The sequence below is a fragment of the Loa loa genome (assembly GCF_000183805.2).
Source record: "Loa loa unplaced genomic scaffold supercont3.14, whole genome shotgun sequence".
Lineage (NCBI taxonomy): Eukaryota > Metazoa > Nematoda > Chromadorea > Rhabditida > Onchocercidae > Loa > Loa loa.
The window spans coordinates 10343-32888 of NW_018108194.1; the positions used below are offsets into that span (position 1 = coordinate 10343).

The window sequence follows — 22546 nt, forward strand, 5'->3', positions numbered from 1 at the left end:
AATTTGATAACTGATAAATGGTAAGGTTTGTAAAATAGACAGATCACAAAGGCTTTTCTATCATTTGAGTGTGGCTTCTGTGGAAGTATGATAAGAATGAAGTTTTATCTTGAGGTTTTGAGTGAGGACAAAATGACTAAGATAAGGAAATCGAAAATAATTCATAAAGAAGCGGGACATCTCGGCGAATTTTAAAGAATACATCGGTGAGGTTGACAGGTATCTTGCAAAGGGAACTCTAATCTGAGGTGTTAAGTGCCAGGACATTTTTATAACCTTGATAAAGATAAAATACTTTATAAAACCAGCTACTAATGCAAAAAATGGAAGTCTCAGGAGGATTATTTTTTCCTTCATCATCGCCCATCTATGTTTTTTGCCAGTTTACCTTGTCTTTTGTCTGTCAGAGAAACCGTAATTACATCGATCGCCTCTTTTATATTCGATACAAGCGGTTTAACATGAAAGATCAAAGGCAAGTACAGAAGCTACCGGATAAACTTGACAAGCAGATAAATCATTTCAGTTGTTTATTTTCTTAACTACATTTTAAAATCCGTCCTTCATATTACGTTGAATTGCAATTTGAATGATTAACGGAAGTTATTAGAAGGTAGAAAGGTGCTTAAAAGCGAAAACGTTTTTCAAGGCTCAAGGGAGGAATCAAATCAGGAGACCGATAACCTTGTGCTGTAGATAATGAACAGCATGCGGAATCAACAGAGAAAGTTTCTGCGCCCGTCTAAGTTGAAGTACCTTTGTCAGTTCAAAGAACTGAAGTATTTAAACAGCGTCATATGCAATATCAAAAAACCCAGGGCAGAAGTAATGCCTTCTATTGTATTTAGAATGCTAAGAACGGAAGCAGTTTCTAGAAGATATAAGGCAAAATAAACCATAGCAGCACTTGAAACATCTGAAGCACTGCTTATTCCAAGCGCAACTGTCGATAGCAGATCAAAAGCAAAAGACGCCTTTCGAACTACAGATATACAATGGTGAAGTCCAGTATTACTTTTCTTTTAAAAATGCTCCATTAGTCATAGCGAAAGATGTTTGTAAAGATTGCGAAGCTGACCAGCCGAACTTGGACAGAACAACTATCACGAATCTGGTAGTCAAAAAAAAAGTCGTAGAAATGTGGAAGAACTTCAGATATTTGCCATAAGGCAAATGGCAAATATCTGAAGTTCTTCCACACTGAAGCAAAATGATTGCTTTTTACAATCGATGCTATCGTGAAATGTTTGAAATCTATTCTGTTTAGAGTCTAAAGCAATGGTTCCTAACCTTTCCTTGACCGACCACTTTCGCATTTTTATTGGTAGCAGTGTGGTCCCACAAGGTTCAAAAATAACAAATTCTAAAAATTTCAATCAAAATTTTCCATGCATTGATTTCTCAAACACTGATAAGGACAACCTCCACTGTTTTTTACTCACCACGTCATTGCCCGCCTGGACCATATCTCATTTTTTGCAGACTACAAACTATCGATTGAGAACCACTGATCTAAAACTATTGTCTCCCCACAGTCTTCAGTTAAGATAGGTAAGGAGCCAGTAATTGTCGGTATTTTATGAGAAATGATTTTTTACAGAAGTATAAGAAAGAAGGAGATGAACCACATATACATGCGTGAATTTCTGTTTACTGATGAGTCATTTATCGAAGCGGTGCTAGAGTAATTTCTAATTTTTTTAAAAAAAATTATTAATTTTTATTTCTATCGTTACGACAAACGAATTGTTTCTACCACTTTATTCAACTTCATTTAATCTATTTTTTTTTTTTTTTGTATGCATCATTGCAATGCCTCCATCAAATTATAAATTTAGAAAAAAGAACGGATCAAAGAGAAGTAAAAGAAAAAAAAAAAAACAAAGAGAAAGAAGAAATCTTTCGACCGTCGAAGAAAACATCGAAAATGGGGAATGTAAATAAAAGGAGGAAGTTGTTGGGGGAGAAATCGAGATAATAAAGAAAAAGGTAAAGGTTTCTTCGTAATCACAGATAATAAGACCGTTGATGATTACAGATAATAAGAGATGCTTATTCCCGTAAAAGCAAAACATCTTTCTCCCGCTATAAATTGTAACAGGCCATTCAACATTCAAGGAAAAGTGAGATGAATTTGCGAGAGATATAGCCTCAGGCAAACTCATTGCCGGTCAACGTAGCAAAACTAATTTCCAGTTTAATGAAAGCTTAATAAAAAAATAGATAAAGGAAAAGTTTGCTTAATTTAAAATTTCATTTCAGTAAGCCTTCTCTTCTTCAAAATTATTTCAAAATGTGATTATTTCTGAAAAATTGTGTTTTGAAGAATCAACTATGTAAATGATGGCAGATGTTCATTTGAAATTACACAATGTATTTCAACGTGGACGGGTATTTCCAGAGGGATAGCATAGAACAACAGGGATAATTGGTTATTATTTATTTTATCAGTCGTCTCATCGTAATATGCTCCCCATTTGCACCATAAATGTAGTCGAGGTGTATAGTATTGTTTTGCTTGTCATTTGTTTTCAAAATTCAACTATGTTTAGAGCAAACATTTGTACAGTCCTGTTGTGACATATATACCGACCAGCACTACGTCTACATAATTGATTTACATGATTTACAATGGAAGACAAGTGCAGTTAGTGATTTTAATTGTGAAAATTTATAAACATCAGAAAACAGGTCAATAATGCCTTCTTTTCTTGATCAGTGACTTTTTTCTTTGCGAAGCATTCTCATCCTCGTGCTCTGACGATGTGGACGCCATTATAGAACGTGATAACTCACTTTCCTCTGACATATTCCTTCAAAAATGCACTAATCATTTACATCACAGATCAATGAATCCAAACTGAACATCTCATTGTGATTTAAAAATAGCATTAAAGGAAGAGGAGGAAGATGGCTGGAATACAAGAAACGATTGCAAGGGACAGATCTTTACCAGCCTGAATTCTGAATATAACTTCACAATGGTACTAAGGAGTGCAATGAGTTCCAATTAGATGACCTTCGAAAAGCTGCAGTTGACATGCAGCTAATTTTGATCAGTTTGGAAATTCTGCACTGGCACTCCACTAATCCAAGCACAAGAAATATACCTGAGTGGCTTCACTTCACCAGCACTAGTTTCAGCGCCAAAATTAGATAGACTAGATCTTGTAGACATTGTTTCTTCGAAACTATTTTGCTGTTCCAATTGTAACTGCATCAATCTGAAGTTGAGGAAAAATTAGACCTGACTACACATCTCTTTTTCCCTTCTCTTTTGTTCCTTTGCTTCTCAGAGCCATTGCTTGGCCACACATTCTTCTACCAGTCAGAAATACAATACAACCTTCCAGATCCATATGATTTGTCTGACTTTATTTGATAATCTTGTTTTCGTCGCAAAATGTAGCTCAGAAATATAATAAATATTATCAAAATGATGATGCTTGGAATTGCAATTATCTGTAAAGCAGCAATTAAATGGAATAACATTCCACATTTCGGAACTTGTTTGAAAAATAAGCAAAAAATGAACAATGGGAATAAATCAAATGGAATCAGACAGTGTCAGGAAATATGCCTAAATCGATTCACCTTTATACCTTTCATGCCAAAATGTCGCATGTTACTTCCAGTTTTTACAAATTTAAATAAGAGCTCCGGAAATTACAACACATTTTACAAATACTTGCGTTTAAGACATTGTTGCTTCCTGTTATTGGTGACTTGACAGAATTTTGTGAAATGTAAAAATACGGTATGTAATATCTAAAAGGTGACTAACTAGTGACGAAGATATTTCCTAGCCACCGACGTCAAATGATAACTTGCTCATTCATTCGAGGGAAGAAAGATAGCGCAGTTCACTTTCAAATTCTATCCACTTGGAACTCAGCTTTTACAAGCAAATTTAAGCTCACATACTGCATTGTTTACCAATAATGAAATGCTTATAATTAGAAGAAATACAAGAAAGACAAACTAACAACAATGAAAATAAAAAGTGAAACACACAGCCATCCGATACAGTATTTTTGAGTACTGTCATTTCTCGCTGTGGTGATCTGTATTTTAATCCTCTTGAATACTACAGCTTGCTGCAAATTTCATTGTGCTTGCAGCCACAAAATGGAGCAAATTAATCCCTACTTTTTGCTTATCAGTCAGATCTTTTTCTGTTTCTTGCTTTCGACAGATAAGACTCGGTCTTCAATTTAAATCCAGAATTTTATCTGTTGCAATCATACTAATGAAGCGTTGAAATTTTAACTGGTCAATTTTCTCAAAAGTTGTACATGAGAAAGTTTTCCTTTTCAATTGCCCCGTTGAGCTAGAACTTTCTTATTCCTACAGAAAGATAAGTATCAATCAAGGCATGTGATGATGCGTGACATACTTTTCTCTAGGTGAACTTTTTTGTGGAAAATCAGAAAGAAGCTGGAAATAATAAAAAGAATAATAACCAAATCGTCCGCTTTACTGTCTGTTCCATTCAGTGCCATATCATTATCAAGACTTATGTTCGATCGATCAGTACTTCTACCTGTTTCTGCCAGTTTTTCAATCGATGCAGTTGACTCCACACTAACTGTAGTTTGTAACGGATAGAATGCCAACGAAATGAATGTGATAAGACTTGAAAATCAAATTGATTTATAATTCAAAAACTACTTCATGTAGTTCATTCTAGGTAGGAAGTAACAAAAGAAGTAGTTCATAAGAAAGTCAACCAAATAGCCACGACTAAAACCTCGAGACAGGACAGAAAGTCATGCTAGGATGACTTTTAGGATATTGTAAATTTCATTCGGAGAAGCTGAAGAAGGAGACGGGAAAATAATTGAGAAGAAAATTACCAGTAAAAAAGATTGATAATAGTAGAAGGAGAGATAGGAAGGAATTTCGTTTCGAATCCCTCAACCTATAACTAGCACCTGCACCTGCAAATGCAGTCATTGCTGCAAGTAAGCCCGCAGGACTTTGCAAATATTATAAAAATAATACATTCAGCGCAAGAAGTAAAACTTGTATAAGTTGAGATAGATTTCTTGCCCACTAATTTGCATATGCAAAAAAACTTCCATTTTCCAGACATGAAACAAATGGACAGGATGTTTTGTATTGTATTTTCTAAGTTGTTTTTGAAAGAAAATCTTTGGAGGTAATTGTCAAGTAATGTTTAATTTTTAAGTAACTCAAGAAGTAAATAATAAATAACTCGTAAATAGCAGTAAATAACTCAGGAATGGCAATTTTAAGAGTGATAAGTTATAACCAAAAATACTAACAAACCACCCCAGTAACTTACTTTAAAATTTGTTCTGCTCATTAATTTACAATTAAACCGAAGAATCTCTTTATAGCAGCAAACCACCGATTTCAAATAGACAATTCAAAATCATTACTTCACCTCAAATTCAAATGATAAATTGGTCTCGGAACGAATATTTGTCCGTCAATAGTAGCTTTAAAGTGAAGACCTTAGATTGTCAAATAGTCATTGTTTATGTTTGCTTGTTTGGAAATAACTGAAGGCATTAGTGGCGTGGGGTGGTGTATGCATGACCACGTTTATTTCTTGTTAGTAAAATGACGTAGAACATCAAAAGGTAATGTTTTCATGCGAACCTTTATTTACTATTAGTCTAAGATAATATAAGATGTTGAAGACTTCAGATGAACTTCTACTCGTAATCAAGAAGTAGCAGTCATCTCTCCTACCATCAGTTTGTCTTCTTGTTGGTTCAGAAGAAATAAAGAAAAGTGTTAGTGTCACTGCAAAATTTATTCGTGTTATAGAGCTGACACATCAGTCTGCGATGTTATTGCTATGATTACGGTATTTCCCCTATCTTGTTCATTCTTTCTATGGATTTATCTCTATGTATGTTCTGTTCCTGATGAGAGCATGGTATTTTGTTAGTTTTTTTTTTCATATAAAAACTCACGTAGACTCACATATTCCCTAGTGTATATGGTTCATAGTTGGGGTTGGTGTGAGCTTATTGCATTTAATCTTTCCTGAACCACTATCATGTTAGATGGCGTCGATATATGTTTAGATACAATCTTTTCATCAGAAATGACATGACTGACATCCCTGAAAGGTGTTACAGGCCTTTATTGAACTAGTAGGACAGTTCTGCAATTTCAAGAATCTCGATGTCAAAATTGGCAGTAGAAGATGAAACGGCTTGTACAGCAGCAAAGAAATTCACGGACTTATTCTACGATGCCGTTGATCGAAAGCGAAATAAGATGAATTTCTTATACGCTGATGGAGCCATGCTTGTTTGGAATGGGAACGCCATACGCGGAGTGGAAATTATCGCCAAATTCTACGATAGCTTGCCCAGTTCTACTCACACGTGAGTTTCTCCTCAGCAAGTCCTTGACCTTTTATTTTATTCACGTACTAGAAAAAAATTGTTCAAGACTGAGTAAAGCATTCAGCAAGAAAGGCACCGTGGAAAAACAAACTTTTACAGATGAGAGCAATCATTCCATATAGGTAAGAGAATTATTACGGACGAGATCATGTATAACTCAGAACTGAGGGTACATCTTTGCTTGCTTGTTATGAATGAAAATTGGGCACTTAAAGAACATTTCAGGATTATGTTAATCTCATGGAAGTACTGATCAGTTATATTTTTAAAATTCATTCTGATATCTTTAGGTTGGAATCACTAGATTGCCAGTATATCGATAGTTCTGACCAAGCGCGTCCGCTGGTGGTTCTTGCTGTTGGAAAAGTTGTTCTTGGTCAAATGACACATGCCTTTACGCAGACATTAGTCCTGACACTAGAGGATGAAAAATATAAAATATTGAGTGATCGATTCCGTTTCATTGATTGACATATCTCTTTCCTCAAGCTTATTGTATTCATAAGCGGGTTGAAATGTTCTGTAGATCTGTTGTCAATTTTTGTTGATGCTTGATTTTTGTTGCATGTATATAGGAGTCTAGAACCAAAATTTCGAAATAAAAAACTTAAGTGTTGATTGGATTTCAAGAAGCGTTTACAAAATCCGTTGTGCCGCATATCATATATTGAATGAATTTTATTGTACACCTATATTTGAAGTGAAATGTATTGTGTATCTATTAATAAGAACAAGTGTTTATTCGGCTGAAAATCTGGCATCTGAAACGGAACACATTATTGTATTACGGTGACTCTGCAAAGTTTAAAACGAACAACCTGTAAACAAGGAAATGGATTATCAACAATCTGTTCAGTCAGGACAAAAGTGCTCATGGACTTGCAAAAGCAGGGAATAAATATGCGATCAATCAGTAACGGTAATGGTCCGGTTTATATGGTCCTTCGATGGGTATGCCGAGGTATTCAGCTTGTTCCGGTCTTAATTTTGTCAGCTGGACACCAAGTTTGTTTAGATGGAGTCGTGCAACTTCTTCGTCCAGTATTTTTGGCAATACATGAACGCCAATGCTATATTGTTGCGGAGTTCCGTGTTTTGTAAATAATTCAATTTGTGCCAATACCTGTAGTTCAGAGTATACAAAACTATATACTGAACATGTTTGAGAGAAAAAGGAAGAAGTTATAAAATTCTCACAAACTGACATTCTGGAACTGACTCCAAAATTATATCAAAAACATTTGAATAAATTTTAGTTGACTCAATTCAACTTATCTATCACTGCCCATTGCATTAAGTTTGCATCACAGGTTTGTAGCTTCAAATTATATCTCTCAACTATCAAAAGGTGATGATATTCAAATATAAAATAATAACCTGATTTGTAAACGACGTGCTCATAACAAATGAAGGGTGTCCCGTAGCGCAACCTAAATTGCATAGTCGTCCTTCTGCTAAAACTATGATGTGCCTTCCATTTTTCAACAGATATCTATCAACCTGCAACATCACTTATTATACGAAAGGATGATAAAACATGAAGTCGGAAGAATAAGGTAAAATATACAGAATATTTTACATAGTATCAGAAGGTTCAAAACATGCATGAAGTAAAACTAGTTTATTTTACCCAAATTATCTCCAAAAAGAATCTAAGGAAATTTCCGAACATCAAGGAGCTCATGATCGTTGCCTTATTTATTGTTAATTTAGACAGAAACTAAACAAAATACCTGAGGTTTCACTGTATCACGGCTTATCGCATTTGTATTTAACCAATTTATATCAATTTCGACATCGAAATGTCCAATATTGCAGACAATGGCGTCTTCGGGCATTTCAATCATATGTTCTCCTCGAACAACACATTTGCAACCGGTTGTAGTGACTACGATATTTGCCACTGGTGCCACATGTTCCAAAGTCTTAACTTCATATCCTGAATGTGAATGATCATTTTTCCGCAAAAGTTCCATGAGTATAAATAAAATGAAAGTGACCTGCCTATTATATATCTATCGATGTTAAATAATTCATATTGCTGGTGGTCCACATGATCTCATTTCCCACAATATTACAATCGGTAGCATAATAGAATTATTTGCGCTTAACTGTATATTGAAATGTAAAAACTACATCAAAAATTGTCATATCGACGCACTATCGAACCCTAAAAACAGTAATGACAAGTAATCAATGAATATAGTACCTTCCATAGCAGCTTGTAAAGCATTGATTGGATCAATTTCAGTCACAATCACCCGTGCGCCAAAAGCTTTTAGTGAAGCAGCTGCTCCCTTCCCAACGTCTCCGTAACCTGCTACAACAGCAACCTTTCCAGCAACCATCACATCCGTTGCTCGTTTGATACCATCTGGTAGAGATTCTCGAATCCCGTACAGATTATCGAACTTTGATTTAGTGACACTGTCGTTCACATTGATTGCTGGTACCTAAGCAGGAAAGAGAAACTACGAAAAGTTTGTAGGAAAGAGCATCCAGTATGCCGGAAGCCATAGATTAATATTTACACTATTTCAAATGAATATAGATTAATCAAAAACGTAGGAATATGTGGTGACATAATATCATTAATAGATGAAGCCCGAACCAGACAACACTGTGCTTATGTGAACTAAATTCGAAATTAAACTATTGAGGTGACTTATTCAAAAACATTTTCTAAAAAATTGACCTTTAATTTCCCAGTAGCAAACATTCTGAAGAGATTGTGTACTCCTGTCGTGGTTTCTTCACTAAGGCCATAAATTCCAGATAAGTATTGGGGAAATTTTTCATGGACGATGTTAGTTAAATCGCCTCCATCATCCAGAATCATATTCAAATACTGGCCATCATCAAATCTTAGCGTCTGAAAATTCTTGAGTTAGCTTAAGTAGTAAGAATATTGCTTACTGATTACTTCATTGGTGTTGTATGCCAAAATTTTATTTTTTCAGTTCTTCTTTAAGACGCAATAAATAAACTGATCAGTTCAAAAAGATAAAGTGAACAAACTCAAGATTACATTGTATTCTCAAAACCATATTATGCTGATATTCCAGGTGTAAAATGTGAAAACATAACGGTTAGCAGAAAATGAGGAAAACTTTTCTACATAATTATTTTCGATGAAAAAAAGCAAAGATGAAGATTGAAACGAGTTCAGACTTTCGTAATAGTACCTGTAAAATACACCATTCATATTCTTCCTCCGTTTCTCCTTTCCATGCATATACAGGAATACCTCGCTTTGCTACAGCAGCGGCAGCATGATCTTGCGTTGAAAATATGTTGCATGATGACCACTGAACCTGAAAGTAAAGACGAGCGACTACTGAAATGATCTAACATAATATATTAAAAAAATATGAATTTCAACCAACTGAAATTACCAGTAGAAAAAATCGCCCATTACAAATCCATTATTATTTACCATTATTTCTAGATCATGTTGTCACTGGCACAAACATTCGTAACTGAGTGCATACACTTCAATAAATCAATTTCTAAAAAAAAAAAAAAAATAACCTCAGCGCCAAGTTCTACTAACGTTTCAATCAGTACCGCAGTTTGAACAGTCATATGTAAACAACCAGCAATGCGGGCTCCTTTCAACGGCTTGAGTGATCCATATTTCTTACGCATCGCCATTAAACCAGGCATTTCATTTTCCGCCATTAATATTTCCTTACGCCCAAATTCAGCCAAGCTCATATCAGCTAAATATACAATTAATCATTCAATATGGGCTGAAGAATGAGCCGACAACAAATTTGTTTACGTATTAACTTAATGTGAAGCTACATTCCTGTACTGACAGCTCTTCTAGTAATTACCCGATGCTAAATTCAGCAGCAAGATGCAGATAAATGAGGCAACACACAAATCATTTACAAAACGGCAGTCAATAAAGGTAACAAAATTGTTTCGGTAAAATATTTAAGTCAAATGAGAGGCAAAACAACTTACCAACTTTATACGGGGGCTTGGAAGACATTGGGAATGTAGTCCAATGACAATGTGATCTGTTATGATGCCAATCCCAAAGCTGCAAAATATTTGCTATGAAACCTGTACTAGTGGCCATTACAAAGAAAGCATGTCTTTTCCCACTTTTGAATTTCTGGCGTTGCATCCATAAGTGAAATAACCTTTTTGCAGGGCAGTTGTTTGTCTTGCTAACGATATAAGAATAAATGAAATGCAAAATAAATGATAAATGAAATGCAAAATGTGCCACCGACCTTAACAATTTTAAAATAAAATCTTTCGTGAAATTTATAAAAGACCAATTATATTCCTTTTTGGATGTTATCGTAATTGCTCACTGTAATTGCTGACATGTGAATAGAAATTGAGAGAAGCAGAACTGGAACTGCACAGCCATTTAACAAATAATCCTTCGTTTTACAAAAGTTTATTGAACAATTCAAAATCTTTTCACTTTGAAAAGAAAATAGGGTAAACACGGAATAACAATATTTCAGCTTTCAATTCTTTAACATGTTTGAATAATTAGACGATATTCATAAACGAATTAAACCAATCCAGATCAATCATCGTCTGCGTCATCAGCAGCTGGCTTCGGTGGTCGCGGTGCTGGTCCCCCACTCGATTGTTTAGACATAATAATCTGGAAATTTGATAAAATTACACTGTACCAAAATGTAGAAAGTGGGAAACGTCAAGATACATTAATAAATTTACCTGGATAACCCAGTCCATCTCTTATCGTCTCAAAGCAAGTTTAAGTTCAGGACAATCTTGATTTAATTCGAAAACTGTCCTTTTATAACAACCCTACTGATGAACGGTTGCTTCACTATCAGTATAGACTTAATGACAACAAAAATATAATAAGAATGAGAGGAGAGAGAAATGAGAGGAATCATCTCAAATTACGCCATAAGTAATAAATGATATCGCTAAAATGAAACGAAAATGAATCGTTAAACATAAAATGAAAAAGGCTAACTAATGCGTTCAGAGATTCATTGTAGCTACCGAACAGTGTTTAATCAACCTCAAAAATTCATCCTCCGGAAGATGCCTAGATACAAACCTGGTCTATTTTCAGAATGGTAATTGCAGCGTCTGCAGCTAATTTAATGGCAGATTTTTTACCACTATAAAGATCGTAGATATCTGCCTCTACAGCATCCATTATATCCCCAGAGAGTAGATCGATCCCTGCATTCCTTTGACCTTCTTGATGAGCAGCATAAATTTTAGAAAGTATTTCGGTTGGCTGAAATATTACGGCGGAATATAGTAGATGAAAACATTTCTATGCGACATACGTACGATTTTACATTAATGAACGATAAGTTGAAAGTGAATGATTTATAAAAGATATTTCAATAATCATATTTCACTTACATCTAATCCAGCGTTCTCGGCAATTTGTTTTGGCAAAGTTTCCAAAGCATGCGCAAATTTTTTGATCGAATACTGTTCAAGACCAGCACACTTCTCACCAAACGATTCTATCTGCCGAGCCAGTTCAATCTCAACAGCTCCAGCACCAGGAAGCAACTTAATGTAAAGAGTCAATTCGTTTTAACTGCGTTACGAAAACTTATCATCAGAATTACCTAACTAATCACGCGGTCTCAATTATTAACAACTGAAGTCAGACCAAGCAATAATGGACCTCCCGAGAAGGGAGGAAAGTGCGAGAAAAACCAAGCCATCCATTTCATTTACCCACCGGTAAGGTTATAAATAGTCCAAACCAAATAACTAACCAAAATGTGCCAATGTTTTTTAAGCATGCTAGATCAAATTTTGAAAAAAATAAGCATGAAAAAAATTCTATATAAATTTATTCAAACAATTTTGATTTTAAACGATATCTCAATGCACTGGTTTCAAAAAAAGGAACACAAACCTGGCAATCCCTTGTGAGTGCTTTGTAAGTATTGATTGCATCGTCAATCGCTCTCTCAATGTCATCCATTCGGGACTGACTCGAACCTCTGATAACGATTGTTGCAACATGTCCTCGCTCACTCAACTTATCGAATATCGTCACTTCCGTCTCGCCTATTTCGTCTGTATATACTCGATCACATTCACCATAAGAAGTTCGTGGTGGAACACACTGAACATATGGAGTTTGAGATTTTTAAAAATCGCCAATTTTATGACGACAGATCAAAATCAAAAATAATGGAAAGTGTTTATGTCACCGAAATTATTTGCTAAAAACTAAATTTAACAATTTTAGATATTTTTACGCTGACTCATGAATTTCAACAATTTGATATTTCATACACTGACAATTCAATGCATTTATTGCAACTACCATATTTTTGTTTTTAACATTTCCGCATTTTTGCTTTAATTATTCCTTATTCGTCGCAATGGGTACATTGCAGGAACGGGAGAAAAAATATCCAAGCAAAAGAAGCATTACAGAAACTACATTCTCAACAAACCATACAAATATGAATGTTCAATGTGACATAAAAACCTACTACTCGTGCCTGCGCTTGAGCTCCGGTAGTCCGACATAATCTTCTGAGGTCGAACTTCGAGGTCAGCCTAACACCCATAATTTTGTATTTGTTTAAGAAGTGAACATAGAGATCACCAAATTTTCCGGCTGCTACTACAACATTAACGCCATTCTCAGCCAGAGCTTTTACAACAGTTTCTACTTCGGTTTCTTCTCCAGCACTGAATTTCAGCAATTCATCAGCACTCTCCAGCAAAACTGTGCCCTAAAAATTAAGACTAACTGGAGTCACACACAAAATCCATTCATATATAGAACTTTAAAACGTAATTACAGATATTTTCTAATGTTGAGGGTCTAACTGACCAAATTTTAATGGTTACTAATATCAGATATGATATGCAGGGCTAAATCCTGCAAACATACTTGAAGACATGTTTACAGTGAATTACCAGATAATCCTGTCATATCGCTACCTTTTTTCTAAGAAACTCTAAGGAAACTTTGACTAATTATCTCATGAAACATACAATCTCTCCGTCGTGATTACCTTCGTTTCTGTTTGTGTCAGATCAAATGGACAAGTGTAAACAACGATTCTAGCTTTATCCATTTTTTTGATTTCACCCTCAGCTCCACGCAGGAAAACCATTCCATTCATGGTTTTTGAAGAGTGAACAGATGAACCAAGGATTTTGCATACGCGAATATTATCCACGTTGAAGTTATATGTGTTCGTTGGTACAATTTGAACTAAAATTAATCTTTTTTATTATAACGAAATGATTATTTGATGAGTTTATTCGATTACGAAAGAAGAAGTGCATTTTTGGGGGCGAGATTTCAAGTTGCGGAAATTTCAAATAACATTTAAATTTTGTGTGGTCTACTGCCTACTAATTCTATCACTTCAAAAAACAGCTTCTTTATATTATCTTAATATGCACTATCCCAACGACTCCCTGTCGATGTAAAATTAGACCAACAATATGTATTCATTATATTCTCATGCCATCAAGTTTGCTAATTTCATATTCTATATGAGATATAAAATCAGACAAGACCTACCACAAGCTTTGGCAACCAGATGTGAAATAAAATCAACATTATCGTACTGCTTCGACATAATTGCTGATTTCAGATACTTCTGCACTACTTCAACATCCCGCAGATCATCAGCTTTCTTGACGACTAGTGACGGCAATATTTCCAGTGTTTTGTCCGCTGCACTCTCATATCCATCAGCAATCTCAGAAGGATTCAAACCCTACAAAATTTTGCCATTTGAAAGAAAAATCATTAAAATGTATGGATCATTTCCAGTCGATTTTAAACTCTCCAAGATTACTGGAGGAAAAGAATGTCAGGGTTATCAAGAAGCTTAAAGCGATCTTACCATTACCGGTAAATTTCCTCTGACTTTATTTCCCGCGGCTGTACTTTTAACCTGTACTACCAATTGAGAATGGCCAAGTTGGCAGTTAACCAATCAGATCTAATCCAACAAGCAAACAATATAATACTGTAAATTAGACTCAAATAATCACCATGTTCAACAATTGAGATGCATGTTCCAGTAATGCAGCACCGAAAATAACTACTGTATTCGTGCCATCACCGATCTGTTTTTCTTGCATTTGAGTGGCCATAACAAGCATTTTGGCTGCTGGATGTTGTACTTCAAGTTCTTTCAGGATAGTTCCAGCATCGTTTGTTACAAACAACTTCTCGATATGATTGATCACCATTTTATTCATACCTAGACATTTGCGCTAAACAGTATGCTAACAAAATCCCAAATGGCAAAATCCCGCAATGGCATGATTTCAACTACAACCTTTCTCCATGCTTAACTTTACTGCCAGTTTGCGTACATTAAGTGAAGTATCATTACCACTTGGTCCAAATGCTGACTGGATTTGAGAAGAAAGTTCGACGCATGCCTCAATATTACGTTGTACAGCTTCTTCGGTACCTTTGAAATGCTGAAAATCAGCCAAAATACAATTAAGAAAGAGAAAAGATAAGAGATGATCGCAGGAGAAATCATGCTTTATAATGGAAGGGACTAGCAATAATTTGCAAGCTCTACGCTTCTTAATAAGTACCTGTGCACCTTCTTTTAGGAAACGAGCATATCCGGATTTGGGAATTACCATAGCCATTCTGTTTATCTGAAAAAAAGCGATAAAAATTAGATACGTAAATACATAATACATAAAGAACCGTGAATGTATACACTTTCCATGTCCTAAAAACCGTTCAAGTTAATCCGCTCACATCCTAAATAGGTCCTCACAACCACCACCTTTGTAAGTTGCATTTCAGTACCCTACCTAACCGGCTGGACAAACCGCAAAATACTGCTCGGCCCATAGCAGATCTAAATGGCAGTATCCGGTCAAGTTGATTCGTACGTTCCGGGTCGTGCCGGGAGGAGTTTTTGTGGTATGAGGCTAGACGAAGGGCAAGTTCTGGACTTTATGCTGCAGTTGGTTTTTAAAGGAGGACTGCTTGGGATAAGGTCTGATATCGATGAGATACCTTTAATAATCGCGCCTACTTCTAAACACATAAGGGATGTCGAGTGGATAGAGTCAAAGAGCAGAAGGAGACTATATTTCTGATGTTACTTAATGGCTGTATCACAGCAGATACCGATTTAGTCATTAATCATAGAGCTGTGGAAAATTTTAGAAATGATTATTCCGGAGAGTTTTCCATTATTTTCTGATCTTCACTTCTAAAGATCCACCTTCTCTAGTTTTGTTCATTTACTCTCATAAGTACCAGTTACATTAAATCATAAAACTAACTCGGGGGCGAATATTTCATAATATGCGAAGCAGAAGTGTTATCATAAAAGCTACAAATAGAGGATAAGATTGCTTAGCCAATTTCGAATAACGGACAAAATTAAACCAATCTGTATGATGGTCGCATGCTTTTGAAGAACAAGCCTACATGTTTCTAGGCTGTCCATTGGAAATTGTCGTTACTTGATATCCATTGCTGTATTTGCTAAAAGCAGTATAGTACCTCGCAAGAAATAGATACCTGTTGACCGATATATGTTGCTAATTGTAAGTACACACGAGTAGATACGAGTGTGTATATGCAATATTTACTCTAAATTGTGTTTTCCTAACTGGAGTAGGGAGAAACAAAATATATCAAGGATCCCTGACCTTTACCTTTATTCTTATAAAAGGTTTTAGAACAAACAAAGCTCAGCACAAGACTGCAAGTTTTCTTTAACTCAAACCTTCTATTGCATCATTTTGCTTGATACCAGCTGCAACATATAAAGAAAGATGGGAAAAAATAAAATTTTTTTATTTTTGTTCTGTGCTCTGTTGTACTAATCTGTATTTAGGATCATAACTAAAATTTGAAAACCATTCAAATTCTTTTCCGAATACGGAGGATGCTACCAACTATGCATAGAATTGTATGTGTATTTACTGTTTGGCAATGTGCGCTAACAAAGAGCGCCAATCTTAATAATCGTAAAACCACATTTGTGAAAGATATAGATAAATCCTGCGCATACCAGGATAACATTCATTTTTGTTTTTTATTTGGGGTCTTTGGAATTTATCTTAAGGCGACATTTGGGAGCTTGCCTTTACGCATTAATTTGGCTTTTAATTCTGAGTGATTATGCAACGTTAATATCCTTTCTTTTATCCAGTAATTTAATTACTCATTCTTGAGGTGGATGTTAGCGAAATTTTGCAACTTTGATGTCAAGTTGCGTAAAATTTCAAGAAGAAAATTATAATTTTCACTTTGTAAGGTGCCAAATACGGAAAGAGACTTTCAATGGTTCTTTTTGTTTCCGATTCAATTTGCATCATGTTGATATCTAAAATCAGAAATAGAAAAGCTTTCAAACCTGGAGGATTTTATCTCTGACGGTGTATCATTTCACGGGGAAAAAGTGGAAGAGGGAGTTCTAAGCCTAAATTGGTGCATTATCACAAAAGACGCTAGTGAAATACTCTGGAAGTAGGGCAAAAAATATTGAATATTGAATCTTGCGAACTGATCTGCAAGACGAAATTAAGATCTGCAAAAAAGAATAGAGGTGACCACAATATAGTTAATTATATTGATTATCGGTAAATCCGATTATAATTTCAATACTTTTACAAACTGTCCACAGAGAATCCAATGAATTCTCTCACGCGTAATTTAGCAAAAGAAAAAACTTTATTAAGATCAACAGGATCATCCGGTCTGTTGATATGATATCACTGGTATGACAAAGTACAATGTCCTTAACCTGTTTTGGTTCACGCTAAGTTTTTTCCTGAGCAACAACTTTCGATCAGGCCAATTTTTCGAACAATTACTGAGACGTACATAATAGCTGAAGCTTGTTTCTCCCTCTAATCTTTACTGTATTTTCCATGTCAATAGATCCGTTAAGATGAGGATATTTTATTCCAATGAAATTAAATCGGAGATAATACACCGAACACTAACCCGCGAATTAGCTAGAGCAAATGTACCGATTATTAATTGCAATATAACATTCTTATCTTAACAATGAATTAGTATGCAAACAAATAGCTTTCCCCAGTTATCTCATATCCTAATAATGATGATTCAAGAATCACAAAGCTCTAAATGCAGGTTGTAAATCAACCGATGCTATCAATTATCATAATGACAGTGCATGTACTGCAGGAGACGATGATTTACAAACTTGGAATTTTAATCAAATTTTTGTTTTACACTGAGTTGTATGAAAATGTATGAAGATTGGGAATTGTATGAAGCGGAAGAAATCAGGATCGAAATCAAAAATAGTATCAGAAATGAAGTACCGGAAATGGATGTTGTAGTCACAATGATAATGCATTGTTAATGTTGTTATTCATAATACTCATGAAAGTAAGTCATCGTTTTATTTTTATGAATCAGCATCTGTATTTCACGCAAAATGCAGTATTGAGGAGGGAAATGAAGGATCGTTTTTGATATCTGGCGATCAAAAATGAATTACAACAAAGAGTGGTGATGAAAATCTGAAATGTTTTTCGCCCAATATTTTCGCCTCGATTTTATAAGCCAAATATGAAATAAGTAGCCCAAAGTTGAATAGCCAGCTGCATCACGTAGCCTGAATAATATTATTCATTTCAATAAATTTACCATTTTTACAAATAGGTTTCGGTTTTATCATTTGCAAATTTCAAAATTTCTCGGTGCTTTCATACGAAAGCATGCGAAGGACACCTAAGAGTTTTAAAAAGCATAACACAATGGTGCTGCATTGCAGGATAGGATTTGCAAATTGCAGAAGGCATTAAGGGAGTGAAAAATTTGTGATATTTTCACTGAAACCGACTCATTTGAGGCATAATGCCAATAGTTTGTGCAGCGCCACTTGCTGTAGTCGTCGGGGCCTCTGCTTCTTCAGCTCCCGTTTCCGTTTCGATGACTGAAACTTCTGCTGCTACTGTCGTCGTTTCCACTACTGTTCCAGCGTCCTGTGCCGTTGTCTGTTCGACCGTCTCTTTTGCCACCTCAGTCGTCTTTCCGGTTACACTTACCGTCCCTCCGCTGACTGTACTTCCTCCCTCTTTACTGCTTGTAGTCGCTCCCGTTCCGGTGTTCGTCCCTCCTCCCGTTTCGCTTGCACCTTGTGGAGAATCGCTTGCACCTTGTGGAGAATCGCTTGCACCTTGTGGAGAACCGTTTGCTTTAAACTGTGCCTCTGCTTTTTCATTTCGTCCATCTTTTGCTGCAACAAAGTTACTGAAGCAAGAAATATCACAAGCTTAACCTCCGAACTCCTCATTAATTCATCAGAAACTTAATCTTCGACTTCCCCATTTGTTTACCCCTCTGATTTATCATGAAAAAGACACCGAATTTATTTTTGCTTACTGCGCTTATTTCCATAGCTCCCACTCCTGCATAGCAAAATGAACATCATGATGAAGAGAGCTGTTGGAACTGCCATCACGCCGATAGTGAACAATGACTGATCAAACAAACTATTCCTTTTTATATTCTTGTCAACTACTATTAAATTTGCATACTTGATGAAAATAATTGTAAATTACTTCAAAAATTTCCATAACATATCCAAATTAGTGAGCACTTCTAAATGTGATATCAATTTCAGTACATTTCAGACTTCAGAGATGGACAAATTTGCATTAAAAAATTTCATCCAAAGTATTTCATCTTTTTCTTGAAACAGCAGTTTATTATCACAACTGTTCCATTCTTCGCTTCATCAGACAATAAACATATGAGCATTACAGACGATGGGTTTGGTTATAACATCTTCAAAATATCAAAAATTCTTTGTCTTTAATATCAAGTTTCTGATCCATAAAAATGCATGAGATTCACCAGAATTGTGGAAGAATATTGGTTTCAAGAAATCTTGAAACTGGAATCACCGGGGAAGAAAGAGAAGGATGACATCTCCATACTTCAACTCTTCAGTTAATTCTGGTAAAAATTTTTTCCAGGTGGAGTACCATACTTACACTATCAATCCTAGGTCTCATACCATTTGCTGCACTCTCCTTCTTCGTTGCTATCTATTTTGGCCGAACCAAACAAGTCCAAGTAATGGAGCAACAAAATGCAATTGCATCATCTGATCAGCAAGTAGTATTTGTTGATCTTTTAAATGACATTATTTGTTCATCACAAAAGTTCTGAGCATTCCCAGATCTTCTCGAGAATGGTACCAAATAATAGGGTAATACATCCCATTCTGCATGATGCAACACTCATTTCTTTAAGTAAAAGAGTTTAGGAATGCTGGAATAAGCGATTGTAAATTCGAAATTTCGAAATTAAAAAAAAAATCGTGGCAGAAAAATTTCGATTTTTAACGGTTTCGTTTAGTAATTGCAAAAAAGGATTTCAATTAGGAGAAGTTCTCTCAGATTCGGATAAGAGATGACAAGAAAGAGGGTTTGATGGACAGGACGCAATCATCGCAAAAATCTGTGGGCCGTGAAACAACTATCAGTGAAGTGAAACACGGTGATACCCAAGGTTGTGATACTAATAGTACTTTTTCAAATAACGGAACTTAAAATTTCTGGTAGATTTGAAATGGACCTTTCCGGAAACTTCAAAATCTATAGACATCGAGAAGTAAATTTTAGAAACCAAATCTTTTAATAATAATTGATGACTTGGTACGACCATAAAATTATTTTGTTTAACAAACAGGATTCTTCGGATTAGGTTTCCCACCGTACAATATTATATTAGAACATTCTTTCCAGGAACAACGAATTAAAAAAGATTCGATTTTCTTTTTTTCAAAAACAACATAATAAGGTTAAGGCTTAACGTAACAAGCAAGTTTCAAACACATTCAAGGCATTATTATTGAGCTGAAATGATTGAAAGTTTCATGAGAAAAAGTGGTAATATAATAGCAGTAATGAAGTTTTGAGGAGTAAGAAGTGAAATTAAGCAGATGAAGATCGTCCACTGAATCGTTAAGTTACACAAGTTAAATTATGGTCAAAGTAGTTTGCGTGATGAAAATTAAATGCACATGAAATAAACTATGATAATCTTTTGGTGATGATAAAACAAAAGATGACAATCATTTGTTTAACACCAGAATTCATTTTCACCTCCATCACGTATGAGATGAACTAATTTCAGTTATAAATGGAAATCGAAATACTATTCCAGAAAACATTTTGAATGACATACGACTCGAGGTTGGAAAAGCAAGTATTTCTCATTGAAAATTGTGATTTTAGGTCGTTAAGGTTTTGAAATTTTAACAGAGAACTTCTAAAAAGTGAAACTAAGTTCAGTACTCAATTATATATACTCAAATATACACTGCGATATGAAGTAACATAGCTGAGATTTTTCGAAGGAATCAGGTCCTTAAAACTTTTGCGAGCTATTTCTAACAATTATCATTTCTACCTTGACCATTAAGTGATTTTTACTTGTAGAATGACAGGACTGATGACAATTCAAGTGTGCGATTGGAAAGTTTATACCCTTTAACGTATGGTGTTCCGAGAATTTCACCGATAATTGTAGCAGAAAGAGAGAAAAGAACGGGAAGAGATGGAGATAGAAACGAATCATCATACCAAATCATGTATGTCATGCAAGAATTATTGAGGTAATGAAGTTTAAGTTGGGTAGGAGAAAATGTTTAATATATATTTTTTCTTAACTTTGAAAACTTCTAACTAATGAATATTCAACAAGCTAATTTCAGCTTTATAATTTGTTTCAGATTTATCCCATCTCTCCCTTAAATACGATCACCTGCTATCATTTACTGTTTCAATAGTTATCAGTTAAAAATATATTTCAGTTCAACACCATTCACTGGAAATCTGACATTAATGCCAGAAATGGCATTAGAGGATAGAGCAGATGTTCAAAACAATCACAATAATTTTTTCTGTGAGTTGGTTTCATCTCATCCGATGGTAAAACGTATCTTTTCACAACGAACAAGGTTTGCTTTCTTCGCATTATCAAGTTAGTCTTTATCACTGCTTGTTATTATCATAAGCATAATCATCATGAGATTACAAAACACTTACTCTCCAGTATTTTCGTCGTTCCAACAATCATTCACCTTTCCCGTCTTCTAAATAAAAGTCGAAAGAAATACCCAAAAAACACATCCGTATCATTCATCTAATTTATAAACAAAATTAGGCAGTGAACATTTCCCGGCAATTTTCCCGAGAATTATTTAAATATCATAAAGTGTGAAGAGTTGTTGGGACAGTGAAAAGATTTAACAATTTTGTATGGGTGAAATAAAATTATTTCTATTATTCTCTAGATTATGACAAATTCGAAACCTGCCTAAGTGATGATAAATGATTATCCGATGATTGACTGATACAAAGTATTTTGAGAAAATATCGTGGACTACAATCAAAAACAATTAAAAATTCTGTATGCCCAAGAATTTAGCATTAATTAGAAGATGGACTGCGCGAAGTTAAAAGTTAATTGAGTGAAGCTATAAAATACTAACAATTGATGAGCGGATATTTCGGTAGTGAAATGAGTGCAGGTAAAAGTGAAATTTACACCTCAGACTTGGCTAGCACTGCTAGATGGCAATATTTCCATCGAATGCTTAAATGCTCGGAGAAATAATGATGCATTACGGATGCAATAAACGTAACAATGTCTAAAAATCCACTACATAGATATGATTGGTCATCGATACTGGACATTGAGACATTAAAAACATGGGGACAAAAAGATCCTGACATTAAAACAACGTGGCAACATGACTTATCAGTATTTCCTTCTTTCATTTCAAAGTTAAAACCATTTCCACATTCAAATCGATATTAAAATTTCAAGAAAGTCGACAGAAGAGAACTCTGAATACACAGAATTTACAATTCCGGAATTTCAGACTAATATATCGCAGTCGCTGATGACTGAAGGTTCATAGTTTTCTAAATCCGTATTGATGGTCTCCAACGACCATCGCTTATGAATTGGAATCAAGCTAAAATTATAATAAGCCTCCAATTATTTGTGTTGACAATTTGTGATTTGGGATATACCCCCTTTAGGTTTTTTAGGCAAAAATGGTAGTTTCCCAGTCCGTAATATCACAAATAAACTTAGTGCCGATTTGTAAATACATCTAATACCCCCTCCAATTTGATTAAGTCTTGAAAGGAAAACG

General features: G+C 35.0%; 8 protein-coding genes across 10 annotated transcripts; 3 read left to right on the forward strand and 5 right to left on the reverse strand.

Annotated features, from left to right (window-relative positions):
* Window positions 1–2643: 2643 nt before the first annotated feature.
* Window positions 2644–3269, reverse strand: LOAG_04845 (hypothetical protein). Its single transcript, XM_003140382.2, has 2 exons — window positions 3111–3269; window positions 2644–2813 (listed from the first exon to the last, which is right to left on the reverse strand). Exons 1-2 carry the CDS (start codon window positions 3218–3220, stop codon window positions 2693–2695), a joined length of 231 nt encoding a protein of 76 aa, XP_003140430.1. The 5' UTR covers window positions 3221–3269; the 3' UTR covers window positions 2644–2692.
* Window positions 3270–4071: 802 nt separating this feature from the next.
* LOAG_04846 (hypothetical protein) lies at window positions 4072–4956 on the reverse strand (the record flags this gene model as incomplete). The annotated part of the gene is made up of 4 exons (XM_003140383.1): window positions 4072–4207; window positions 4397–4437; window positions 4464–4635; window positions 4922–4956. 4 exons carry the CDS (start codon window positions 4954–4956, stop codon window positions 4072–4074), a joined length of 384 nt encoding a protein of 127 aa, XP_003140431.1.
* Window positions 4957–5525: 569 nt separating this feature from the next.
* On the forward strand, window positions 5526–7024 carry LOAG_04847 (hypothetical protein). Of its 3 annotated transcripts, XM_020446693.1 has the most exons (4): window positions 5526–5609; window positions 5800–5911; window positions 6117–6368; window positions 6680–7024. In XM_020446693.1, the coding sequence occupies exons 3-4, from the start codon at window positions 6163–6165 to the stop codon at window positions 6858–6860; spliced, it is 387 nt and encodes a 128-aa protein (XP_020307118.1). In that variant the 5' UTR covers window positions 5526–5609; window positions 5800–5911; window positions 6117–6162; the 3' UTR covers window positions 6861–7024. The 3 variants fall into 3 exon arrangements, with proteins under 3 accessions (XP_020307118.1, XP_020302998.1, XP_003140432.1); XM_020446692.1 differs by lacking the exon at window positions 5526–5609 and having other exon boundaries at window positions 5672–5911; XM_003140384.2 differs by lacking the exons at window positions 5526–5609; window positions 5800–5911 and having other exon boundaries at window positions 5968–6368.
* A 54-nt stretch (window positions 7025–7078) lies between these two features.
* LOAG_04848 (adenosylhomocysteinase) lies at window positions 7079–10602 on the reverse strand. Its single transcript, XM_003140385.2, has 8 exons — window positions 10362–10602; window positions 9921–10111; window positions 9575–9703; window positions 9085–9261; window positions 8599–8842; window positions 8123–8328; window positions 7767–7889; window positions 7079–7512 (listed from the first exon to the last, which is right to left on the reverse strand). The coding sequence occupies exons 1-8, from the start codon at window positions 10525–10527 to the stop codon at window positions 7300–7302; spliced, it is 1449 nt and encodes a 482-aa protein (XP_003140433.2). The 5' UTR covers window positions 10528–10602; the 3' UTR covers window positions 7079–7299.
* A 249-nt stretch (window positions 10603–10851) lies between these two features.
* Window positions 10852–15032, reverse strand: LOAG_04849 (T-complex protein 1). The gene is made up of 10 exons (XM_003140386.2): window positions 14961–15032; window positions 14747–14837; window positions 14400–14611; window positions 13921–14119; window positions 13403–13605; window positions 12872–13117; window positions 12283–12495; window positions 11772–11927; window positions 11455–11640; window positions 10852–11025 (listed from the first exon to the last, which is right to left on the reverse strand). The coding sequence occupies exons 1-10, from the start codon at window positions 15015–15017 to the stop codon at window positions 10945–10947; spliced, it is 1644 nt and encodes a 547-aa protein (XP_003140434.1). The 5' UTR covers window positions 15018–15032; the 3' UTR covers window positions 10852–10944.
* Window positions 15033–18197: 3165 nt separating this feature from the next.
* LOAG_04850 (hypothetical protein) lies at window positions 18198–18829 on the reverse strand (the record flags this gene model as incomplete). The annotated part of the gene is made up of 2 exons (XM_003140387.1): window positions 18198–18607; window positions 18754–18829. The coding sequence occupies 2 exons, from the start codon at window positions 18827–18829 to the stop codon at window positions 18198–18200; spliced, it is 486 nt and encodes a 161-aa protein (XP_003140435.1).
* Window positions 18830–19452: 623 nt separating this feature from the next.
* Window positions 19453–19928, forward strand: LOAG_16703 (hypothetical protein; the record flags this gene model as incomplete). Its single annotated transcript, XM_020449353.1, has 2 exons — window positions 19453–19491; window positions 19776–19928. 2 exons carry the CDS (start codon window positions 19453–19455, stop codon window positions 19926–19928), a joined length of 192 nt encoding a protein of 63 aa, XP_020307119.1.
* Window positions 19929–20556: 628 nt separating this feature from the next.
* Window positions 20557–21368, forward strand: LOAG_16704 (hypothetical protein; the record flags this gene model as incomplete). Its single annotated transcript, XM_020449354.1, has 3 exons — window positions 20557–20586; window positions 20820–20995; window positions 21194–21368. 3 exons carry the CDS (start codon window positions 20557–20559, stop codon window positions 21366–21368), a joined length of 381 nt encoding a protein of 126 aa, XP_020307120.1.
* Window positions 21369–22546: the final 1178 nt, after the last annotated feature.